General features: G+C 40.4%; 1 protein-coding gene across 2 annotated transcripts in view; it reads left to right on the forward strand.

The window, feature by feature from the left end:
* Positions 1 to 12,105, forward strand: part of ACSBG1 (acyl-CoA synthetase bubblegum family member 1) — a 91,687-nt gene that overhangs the window by 63,994 nt on the left and 15,588 nt on the right. For both annotated transcript variants that reach the window (XM_074232512.1, XM_074232511.1), the window contains 2 exons: positions 8,436 to 8,653; positions 11,623 to 11,711. In XM_074232512.1, the coding sequence (XP_074088613.1) occupies positions 8,436 to 8,653; positions 11,623 to 11,711 (307 nt within the window). The remainder of the gene's footprint in view (positions 1 to 8,435; positions 8,654 to 11,622; positions 11,712 to 12,105) is intronic.

A 12,105-nucleotide genomic window follows, 5' to 3' on the forward strand; every position in this document is an offset into this window, starting at 1 on the left:
CTGAGTGCCATCCTCAGGGTCAGCTCTCTGGTCAGCCAGAGGGCAGTGGGGTGAGCCAAGAACCCTCCCGGCCGTGGGAAGGAGGTAATACCCGATCTGAACACCAAGCAGCCTTTCAGAGAATTGTTGACTTGCCAGAAGGCAGGAGATGAAAGGGGCCTTAAGAGGTCACCTTGGTGAAATCTCTCATTGTCCAAAGTGGAGAAACTGAGGACCAGGGAAGCCAAGCCTCCTAGGATCATAGAATCACAAATTTAGAGTTGTGAGGGATCTCTTGTCCTATCCCTTCATTTTACAGATGAAGAAACTGAGACTCAGGAAAGATAAGTGATTTACCTAAGGACACAAGTTCTATGATGGCAGGGCCTGGACTCTTTGTCCCATGGATCATTCAGCTAGTCAGGAACTGCAGCTCAAAGTCTGGATTTTCAATCCAATGGTCTGCATTTCCCCTCTTGGCAAGGAGAGAGGAGTGGGCAGAATTCAGGGCCTGGTGCCCGAGGACTCAAGTTGAGAACCATTTCTAATGCTTTCTCCATATGGGCAAGTTTCCACCCTTGGGCTGCCCATATATAAAATGGGCTTACTCGTGTTTGTATTCCCTAAGTCATCAGAATGTAATGTAGAAAGGGTTTTTACAAATAATATATCAAGGAAATATCAGCTATCCCATCCATTGAATGGGAGCTTAGGGAAGCAGGGATCAATTCAGGAACCCATCTGCATGCCTGGGGAGGAAAGAGCTTGGGCAACTAGAGCCAGACCACTCAGCCCAAGCACCCCCTTGCTGAGGGCCTCTCCAGTCACTGCCTGCTCTCCCCAACTCTATTCTTAAGAGTGATGGAGGAGTTTGGGATCAGGGATGAGTCCATCTGATTGATGAGCCTGCTATGGGGAAGCCCTAGAAGCTTCCCTTTGATGCAAAAGGCTGGAGGTAGCCCAGCCTTTCCAGTCTAAGTGACTCGTCTCTGGGCAGAACAATGTGTTGGCTTAGTCATTGAATTTCTTTTTCTTTTTTTTTTTAACCTTTTTTAAAAAGTTAAGGCAATGGGGTTAAGTGATTTGTCCAAGACCACACAGCCAGGTAATCATTAGTGTCTGAGGTCAGATTTGAACTCAGGTACTCCTGACTCCAGGACCAGTGCTCTATCCACTGAGCTACCTAGCCACCCCTTAGGCATTGAACTTCAATAATCCATTTATATCTTACCTACCTAAGAGGACCCTAGGGATTTTCTTAAGCCTCAGCAGTCCATTTTGAATTTATCAATTAATTATGTGAGAAGCTCCATAAATGTGTTAATTATCAAATTTCAACACCCTGCCCTCTATTTCTTTCTGTACTGCCTATCCCTTCTCTTTGATCTCAATTGTCTAAGAGAATGAGAAGTCTGATCTCTTCAGAACTGGGGGGAGACCCTCACTCCCTGAAATTCATTCTTAGAGCATCAGTGAGTCTTTCAAGTTAATCATTCAAGAAATAGTCTCTGTTCATGTCATAGCTAAGGACAGTTGATTCTTTCTTTCACACAATCAATTATCAAACATTTTTAAAGTATCTCATATAATAGGTACTGAGAACTGGAATATAAATAATAACCAACATGAACTATTACTACTATTAATAACAGCAATCATATATATCATGCTTTAAGGTTTGCAAAACACTAAATATATTATGATATAAATGTAATGATTATAATAAGATATTAACATAATAAAATCGACCAATATGTTCCAATTAAATACATTACTATATTGGCAATTAAAATATAATGCATAATAAATATTATTATATAAACATTATTATTATTATTATTATTCCATCTGAGCTTTCCAACAACCTTGGAAAGCAGGTATTATAATTAGGAAACCCAGGTTGTCCAAGGTTAAATGACTTGCCCAGGATCACACAGCTAGCAATTGACTGTAGGATTTGAACTCTGGTTTTGCTGACTTGAGGTCAAGGGCTGTCTCATCTTTGTCTTTGTATCCCAAGTGCTTAGCACACCGAGTTGTGGGAATCATAGATTTAAAGTTGGAAAAAATTTTAGAGACCAGGAAGTACAATTTTATGGAGAAGGAAACCAAGGTCATGGGAGGCTCAGTGACTTGCCCAGAGACACACAGCTAGTAAACATCTAAAGCAGGATTTGAACTCATGCCTTTTCACCTCTAAGTTCAGTGCTTGCTTTCTTCATCTACTGTACTATCTAACTGCATTTTTTGTTTGAATTCTTATTTTATTTTTTCAGTTATATGTAAAAAGGTTTTAATATTCATTTAAAACAATTTTTGAGTTCCAAATTTTCTCCCCACTTCCTTTCTCCCCACTTTGAGATGGCAAGCAATTTGCTATAGGTTATACAAGAGTAGTCATGCAAACATATTTCCCTATTTGTCATATTTAAGAAAACAGACCCTCCCAAAAGTCAACAAGTAAAATAAAGAAAACTTTTTAAAAATATGCTTTGATGTGCATTGAAAATCCATCAGTTCTTTCTCTGGAGGTGTGTATAGTATTTTTCATCTTAAGTCCTTCAGAATTATCTTGGATCATTGTATTGCTGAGAATAGTTAAGTCATTCACAGTTGAGCTCCACATTGGTCTTCTGTTCTGCTCACTTCACTTTGCATCAGTTCATACAAGTCTTCCTAGGTTTTTCTGAAAGCATCCTGCTTTTCATTTCTCATAGCAAAATAATATTCTATCCTAATCACATACCACAGCTTGTTTAGACATTCCCTAATTGATGGGCATCTCTTCGATTTACAATTCTTTACCATCACAAAAGTAACTGCCATAAATATTTTTGTACATATAGGTCCTTTTCCTTATTTTTTTTTTTGATCTCTGGGATAAAGACTTAGCAATGGTATTGCAATGGCATTGCTGGGTTAGAGGGTATGCACACCTTTAGAATTCTTTGGACATAGTCCCTAATTGCTCTCCAGAATGACTGAATAGGTTCACCACTCTATCATCAAAGCATTAGTGCATCAATTTTCCCAACATTTTTCATTTTTTTGTCTCTATTAGTCATTCTGAAAGGAATGAGGTAGTACAGAATTGTTTTAATTTATATTTCCTCTAATCAATAGTGATTTAGGATATTTTTCATTGACTATCGATAGCTTTGATTTCTTTATCTGAAAATTGTCTGTTCATATCCTTTGGCCATTTATGGTACCCAGGAATATTCTCTAGTCATGTCATACCTAAGAACAGTTGATTCATTCTTTCACACAGTCAATTAACAAACATTTTTAAAGCATCTTATATAACAGTCATTGAGAACTGGAATAGAAGACTTTTTTTTCCTTATAAATCTGACTTACTTCTCCATTTATTTGAGAAATGAAGTCTTTATCAGAGAAATCTGCTGCAAATTCCCACCACCCTACCTCCCCAATTTTCTGTTTTTCTTCTAATCTTGACTATATTGGTTTATTTGTGTAAAACCTTTTTAATTTAATGTAATCAAAATGATTTATTTTACATCTTGAAATGCTCACTAATGCGTGTTTGGTCACAAATTCTTACCTCATCCATATAGCTGACAGGTGAGCTATTCCAGGCTCCCCTAAGTTGCTTATGGTATAACTACTTTATATCCATGTACCCATCTCAACCTAATTTTGGTGTATGGTGTGAGATGTTGACCCATACCTAGTTTCTGCTAAACTACTTTCCACTTTCCCCTCTCCATACCTTTTGATTGGCTGCTTGTGTTAACATTCTGCTTAGCTCCAGAGAGCAGAACAAGTATCCTTAGGTGGAAATTAGAGCAGTAAGGAGTTGATTCAATAGGGTTGCATGATTGGCCGAACCCTTTTATCTGCGTTCTTTTATTGGACTCTCACACCAGCTGTGAAGGAAGTATCAACAAGTATCATTAGCCCCATTTTGCTGGTGAAAAAAGACACCGATTAACTGTCTAACTGTCCACCAACATAAGGAGGGCATCCAGGAGGTGAATGGTCTTCATCTGGTGTCAGGAAGGAGATAGAAAGCTTAGAGTAGAGGAAAGAAAGCTAAAAAAAACCATAGTTGCGATGATCAGAGGGAGAATCCTGCCTTTTATCTCTGAGTGCTGACTTGAAGTCAAGAATATTGGGGTTCAAATCTCACCCCTGATGCTTACCAACTTCTCTCTCTCTCTCTCTCTCTCTCTCTCTCTCTCTCTCTCTCTCTCTGTGTGTGTGTGTGTGTGTGTGTGTGTGTGTGTGTGTGTGTGTGTAGAATCCTCTTGGTCTCTTGGCTGCTTCTTCCACCAGGTGAGGTAAGGGGAGATTCAGATAATTCAGGAAAGGTACTCAGTTTCCTTATTGGCAAATGAGAGGGTTTGATTGGGTGGCATCCGAGCTCTTTTCCTGCTCTAAATCTGTTATTTCTGTTCCTCAGATCCAGATGTTACCTTGCCAAGAGAACAGTGGATAGGATTGTAAACCTGCTGTTAATCTGATAACAGGGAAGGAGAAAGATGGTTCTTCTTCATCTTTTATAACAGTGAGAGATAGAAAGGTCATTAGGAGGGTATTCAGTCTTGAAGGTGACTCTGGGTATCATATTCTTGCTGGTCTGGGCTCAGAGATCAGACAGACATTTACCTGGAGGTTATCACAGGGAAGAGGGATGAGACTTTTCTTGGTCCTTAGGGGGCAGAACTAGAAAAAATGAATGGAATATACATAGAGTCAGATTTTAATTCACTGAATGGAAAAGCTATTTTTTCAAAAATAGATTTTTGTTGATTTTTTTGCTTTATAGTATCTTGATTTTTTCTTTCTTTTTTTTGAGAAGAAACCTGGATTATTTTGATTTTCTTCAGTGTCTTTCTTCCTTCCCCTTCTCAGAGACCCATCCCTTATAACAAATTTTCGAAAAGGAAGAAGAAAATAAAAATTTTTGAAAACATATATCAGAGGCAGCTAGGTGGCACAGTGGATAAAGCACCAGCACTAGAGTCAGGAGTACCTGGGTTCAAATCCAGTCTCAGGCACTTAATAATGACCTAGCTGTGTGGCCTTGGGCAAGCCACTTAACCCCATCTGCCTTGCAAAAAAAAAAACCCTAAAAAACAAACAAAAAGTATAAAAAAAAGAAAAAAAAGAAAACCTATATCAGAATCTAGAGACAGATGCCATATTTAATACCTATAGATTCCCCCAACTCTACAAAGGAGTGAGGAAGACAATTTCTCATAGCTTTTCTATGGGACCACATTTGGTCTTTCTAATTTTGTAAGATTTCTTTTCAACAATTCTGTGGTAATTTCTAGCATTTACATTGTCATGGCTACTGGGTACATTCTTCTTCAAACCCTGGCTACTTCTCCCATTTTGATAAATTTCCCAACCCTCACCTCTGCCTCTTAAAATTTCTAGTTTCCTTCAAAAAATGAGCTCAAGGGGGGCAGTCAGGGGCACAGTAGATAGAGCACTGGCCCTGGAGTCAGGAGTACCTGGGTTCAAATCCGGTCTCAGACATTTAATAATTACCTAGCTGTGTGGCCTTGGGCAAGCCACTTAACCCCATTGCCTAGCAAAAACTAAAAAAAAAACAAAACAAAAAAAAACCTCTTTTTACATATAATGGAAAAAAATAAAACAAATGAACTCAAGAACCATCTCCTATGAGCATTGTCCCCATTAATGTTCTTCCTTGCATTAATTTGTTTTTACTTTGGATGTACCCCTTATCTGAGTACAGGTCGTTTATCTTCTATCTTTTACTCTGTAGAATGTAAAATCCTTGAAGTCATGGTCAAAGTGCCTTATTAAATGCTATTGAGCAAACAGATGATAGCAACTATCATTTTTGATTCATGTTTGTGCCAGAAAAGATTTTTAAAAATATTTTCTTTACATCAAAATTTGTAAGATAATCATTTCTTATCTTTCCTTTGTCATTTTGTATTGATTCATTTCATATCATCTTTATTTTTAATAGATCTGTACCCAAAGATCCACCCCTTGTATCAAAGATTACTCGAAAAGAAGACAAAAAGGGGAAAAAATGCTCTTTAGCAAAACTAAGCAACCAACCAACCAGCTACCCATGGAGCACAGCTGATAGTAGACATAATATTCCCACAGCCACCTCCTACTTGAGTTGAGAAGGGAGGCAGGACAATTATTGTCACCCCTTTTAATCCATGAAGAAACTAAAACTCAGACAGTGTGTGTAGAGTCCCGTTGGTCTCTTGGCTGCTTCCTCCACAAGGTGAGGTAAGGAGAGATTCAGATAATTCAGGAGAGAGAATTCAGCTGGACAGTCTTCCCCTCAGATAATGGTTAACACCCCTGTCAATAAATGACCTTCTCCCAGGGTCCCCTGGCTCACGTTCTTTCTGGGTGAGGGAAAATCAAGATCTTCTCACTTGACCTCTTGTCCCTCTGGCCTGTACACTGTATTCTCTTTTCTGACTTCAATTCATGAGCTTTCCAGAACTCTCCCACCCCTGCCCCCAGCCTCCATCATTCCTTGGCTCTTTGGGCCAATTTGGCCTTCCTAAGACAGGGGACTTCGCTCCCTCCCCTACAGTTCTCTCATCTTATTTCTTTTCCATACATACACAGGGAGATAATTTTTAAGCCTGGAGGGGGTGGGGTGGGGGAAGGAGAGAGACAAGAAAGAGAGGGACAGACATAGAGAAGAGAGAGGGGAAAGAGATAAAGATAGTGAAAGGACTCAGAGACAGAGACAGATGAAAAAAGAGGAGAGAAACAGAAACAGTGAAGAGAGAGACAAATAGAGAAGAGGGACAGAGAGAGACTGTGATAATAAGGGGAAAGAGACTTGCCCAGGAGCCCAGAGTGGGAGAGCTGGGTTCAGATCTCACCTCTGGTTGGTTGATACAACCAAGGACAAGCCATTAACCCTTTCTGGTCTCATTTACTCTTTGGTCGTAGGAGGGCATCAGACCAGCTACCTCCCAAGTCCTTTCCAGTTCTTGACCTAGATTCCCATGATTTGAAGTCAGAGGTTCTGAAGGTGACCTCAGGCAAATCTCTAAGGGGCTCTATGGCCCCCAAAGTTCTTTCTTGGGCAGAGATTTGAAGATTTTTAAGGTTGAGAGGAGAGACTCCCATAAGTCTCTTCATGTTTCTGTGCCTCACTTTCTTCATCTGTAAAATCCTGACCCTCAGAGGATGCTAGGAAGTACAAAGAGACACTATTGGGGTTGGGATGCTGTCAGCCATCCAACAAAGCAATTCCTCTGTGTCAAAAGATAGCACCAAAGAACTACTGTGGCCAAAAGTTTCACCCATCACCCTCATCCCTGAAGCCAAAGCAGTGTGTTTGGAGAACTGTCATTCAGTAGACATATACTCAAAACCACCTCTTTCTTCTCTTTTCCCTCTTCCTCCTTTTCCTTCTCTTTTTCCTTTTCCTCCTCCTCTCTCTCACCTCCTCCTTCCCCTGCCTCTTCCTCTACTTCTTTCTCCTCCTACTTCCTCTTCCTCTTCCTCCTTCCTCCTCCTCCTCCTCCTCCTCTTCCTCCTCCTCCGCCTGCTCCTTTATCTTACTGGGAATTCAAGTGGCCTTCAGGGGCCCAACCCCACCACTACTCAGCTCAGGAACTTAGACTCACTCTCTTACTGACCTATATTCATTTTAGGCAATGTGAGGGGAGCTGGAAATTCCCAGGGGCTTGCCATATTAACACCACTTTACTTTTCCCACTGCAGCTCAGAACTCTGAAGTTCAAGAGATCCACCTACCTCAAGTTTCCCTGTTGTAGGAATTATCACAAATAACACTACCCCCAGCAGAATCTCTCCTTGGTTGACAAGTTGTAATGACTCTGAGGACAGATTCAGAGATGGGTTTTTATTGTCTGAGACTCTTCGTCTTTCTTTCCAGACCCCAAAGCTGAGAATACTATCTAGCATACAGCAGGTGTTTAATAAATGCTTCTCGATTAACTGGTTGGCTAAGCTCAGAAGACTGGTCATAAGATAAGAGTGTTTTCTGGCCATAGCAACTCATAAATCTCAATAAGGAGAAATTCCTATCTGCTCCAATGGAGGTTAAAGAAAGCTCAGATGGTTTTCAAAGAACTGAAGAGGTCTTTTCATCTCAGACTATAAATTCCCTGAGGACAGGAATGAATCTTCTCTTGTTTCTTCCACTGCAGATCTGATTGTTGAATTAAATACACAATAATTGCATGATAAAAGAATATGATACAACACGATGAAAGTGGAAATATGTTTCCATGATTGCACATGTATATGAGGTTTCTTGCCATTCGAGAAGAAGGGAGGAAATGGAAAGAAGGAGAAAAATGCGGAACTCAAAATCTTCTAAATGTGAATGTTGAAAATTGTCTTCACATGTAATTGGGAAAAAATGCAATTTACATAAAAGAAAAGAAAGAAAGAAAATGTGATGACTAGTTGACCTATGCCTCTACTTTCCCCTGCAGACTCCCTGTGGACTACATCAGCTGATGGGTTGGTCAAGATACGGATGGACCACACATGCTCACAGACCCCAAAGACCGTGCATCAGGTATTCTTAGAAAGTCTGGAGAAGTATGGAAATCTGAACGCCCTGAGCAGTAAACGGGATGGGAAATGGGAGAGGATCACCTACTCTCAATACTACCTTCTCTCTCGGACAGCTGCCAAAGGTTTTTTGAAGGTGAGTGAAAAGTGAGCAGAGGTGGGGACCTCCTAGCAGATGTTCTGTTTGGGTTTTGAGACTATCTCTATAAATATGTGTATCCTCATTTACTCCAGGATGATGAAGGGAGGAGAATTGACTAAAGGAATTTTATTATTAGAATTTTGCCAAGAACAGAAATCAAGTTGCCTGGTATATAGCCTGCAGACTCCATTTCTTCCCTCTGAAAAATGAAATGGACCATTTATCCTCCATACCTGAGACACTGAATTTCTAATTCAACGCCTCTATGAATTTTTAAAGACCACAGACTTAGAAATCTCTCAGCATCTGGGAATGCATTCTGACTGGCCCTGCTGACCTGGCTTCATTGAGGACAGCTAGTTGCTTTCTCACTCCCCCTTGTCTTTGTTTTTCACATTTTGTTAAAAAAAAAAAGGGGGGTTTTGCTCCATCCTTCAGAGCCCAAAGATCTTCTCCACTGAAAAGGTGGAAGGCTGGGAAGAAGCAAAAGGAATTGAGTAGTTCAGTCTTCTTATGGCTAACTCTGATCATCATCACAACCATTGTGAACAGCAGCCTAGTCATTCTTTAGTGCTGCTATCATTCTCAAAAAACTTTGAACTTATCAGTTATGATGGGAATCAGAATCAGGTCCAGGGTAGATAGGTGGTGCAGTGGATAAAGCACCAGCCCTGGAGTCAGGAGGCCCTGAGTTCAAATTTGGCCTCAGATACTTAATAATTACGTAGCTGTGTGACCTTAGCCAAGTCACTTAACCTCATTGCCTTGAAAAAAACAAAACAAAAAACAGAATCAGGTCCAGAGTAGCAAATGCCTTGTATTTCCTTTAACATTTGAAGAATAGAATTCTCATTGAGGCAAGTTATAAGTGGATCAGTTGAGCAGTTACCTAGATGTCACACCTCTGTGAGAGACTTATAAGATTCCTGAGATCTTCACCCAATTCCTTCTTCTCTTTGGGTGGTCTATCTATGCTTCCATATCATTAACTGCAATGATCACTTCTATTTATGAGGACAATTTTCTCCATCTCTCTTCTCTTTTCAGTTTAACAGAGGTCTTGACTCAATTGTTGAGCAGGAAGAACTGGGTGGCTAGGTGACATGGTGCATAGAGCACAGCCCTGGAGTCAGGAGTACCTGAGTTTGAATCCAGCCTCAGACACTTAATAATTACCTAGCTGTGGCCTTGGGCAAGCCACTTAACCCCATTGCCTTACAAAAAGTAAAAAAAAAAATCATCATCTATTCATTTTACAGAAGAGGAAACTGAGTCACAAAAGGGAAAGTGACTCACCCAAAGCCTCGTGACTAGAAAGTGCCAGTATTTTTTATTATTTTTGTCAACATTCATCCACTTGCAAATATATGAGTTTCTCATTTTTCTAGTACCCTCACTTTCTTCCTCTTTCCCTTGGGGGCGAACAATCTGGTAAAAGTTGTATGTGTATACAATTGTATTTAACATATTTCCATATTAGTCATGTTGTGAAAGAGGAATTGGTATTAAGGGGAAAGCAACAGGTCATGAGAAAGAAAGGAAAAACATAAAGGAATTTTTTTTTAAAGGGAACATGGTAAGCATTCAGAATTCAGTTTTTTCTCTGGATGTGGATGGCATTGTCCATGGATGGTCTCTCAGGATTGTTCTTGATCTTTGAACTGTTGAGAGGAGCTGCATCCATCAAGGTTGATCATCTCACAATGTTGTTAATGTGTACATTGTTCTTTGGTTCTGCTCACTCAACAACAATCCATGAAAGTCTTTCCATATTTCTCTAAAGTCCACCTGCTCATGATTTCCTATAGAACAATAGAACTCCACTACACTCATATACATCAGCTTGTTTCGTCATTCCCTAATTGATGGGCATCCCTTTGATTTCCAATTGAAAATGTCAGTATTTTGATACAATTCATTTCTTTCTGTTATGCCAATCCAGTGTAGATAGAAGGAAAGGGAGAAAGTATTTCAGGAAGAGGGAATATAAGCCTAGGAGAAGCAGATAAAAATAGATTGACTGATAGGATAGAATAGAATAGAATAGAATAGATAGGTGGGAGAGATAGATAAAGTAGAGAAGAGACAGGAGAGAGAGAGAGAGAGAGAGAGAGAGAGAGAGAGAGAGAGAGAGCAGTGGATAGAACACTAGCCCTGGGGTCAGGAGGACCATAGTTCAAATCTGACCTCAGACACTTAATAATTACCTAGCTGTGTGGGCAAGTCACTTAGCCATATTGCAAAAATAAAAACAAAAAATTACAAATAGATTAAATGGATAGATAGATTAGATGGATGGATAGATATCTAATATTATAGATGGATAGATGAATGGTTGGATGGATAGATAGGCAGATATCAATAGGTGATAGATACATATATAATGACTTTCTTTATGTACTATCTTCTATTATGTGGCATGTATGTGATAATGGTTTGGGTTACCAAAAAAGACACAAGTCAGTCCCTGCCCTCGAAGAACTTATTTTCTACTGGGGGAGTCAACATATAAAAAGAAGCCAGAAAAGGAAGAGGAAATTATACATAGTTTGGCTGGAGATGTCTATAAACTGTTGTGAAGTGGGGCCCAGGTCCACTCTGTAATTGTGAGTGAGAAGACTGAGATAAAGTAGATTCTGGTAGGACTTGGAGGCTTGGTGGAGGAATTTGTATTTTATTCAGGAGAGAGCAGTCAGTCTCTAAATGGGTCCCCCACCCCAGTTAGTCTGGCTCAATCTGACTGGTTATCAGAATCCTGTCTGCTACAAATGGGGTGCTCCTGGAGCAGGCACCAACCTGGTGCTCCAGGATCTCGGAAATGGCTGTACCACCAGGTGCTCCCTCTCCGCTCTCTCTGGTCCCCAGTGTTCCTCTGGCCATAACACAGCTAGAGCTGTGGACCTAGAACCTGGAACTCTCTGAGCAAAACATTTGACCTTCCCATCTTGATTTTTGGTTCACAGCTTGGGCTGGAGCGTGTCCACAGCGTTGCCATCCTTGGATTCAACTCCTCAGAGTGGTTCATCTCTGCTGTGGGCACAGTCTTTGCTGGGTGAGTGGCTGCTGGTTGGGGTCTTGTCTGGGTGCACAGGTATGAGGATGAGCCTCCCGCAGGGTTAGAGCCATGTGGTATGGGGCTCTGGTGTCTTTGAGAATCTTTAATTGTGCTCATTCATACTTCCCTAGAGGGAGAGAGAGGGAATGGAGGGAGGGAAGGAGAGAGAAAGAAAGAGAGAAAGGGAAGGTAGATAGATGGAAGAATATTTATAAAGACCAATAATTAATTATTAATATTTATTATCAAATGCTTCCTACATATCAGAGACTATATAAAATCTCAGGGTTGCCAGAGAAGAGCTTACATTCTAAGGAGGCACACTGATGTCCCTCCTCCACTTCCCTTTGACTCCTTCTGCCCACCAACTAACCAGTAAACCCTTATTAAG

Source organism: Macrotis lagotis, chromosome 4, assembly GCF_037893015.1.
Source record: "Macrotis lagotis isolate mMagLag1 chromosome 4, bilby.v1.9.chrom.fasta, whole genome shotgun sequence".
Classification (NCBI taxonomy): Eukaryota; Metazoa; Chordata; class Mammalia; order Peramelemorphia; family Peramelidae; genus Macrotis; species Macrotis lagotis.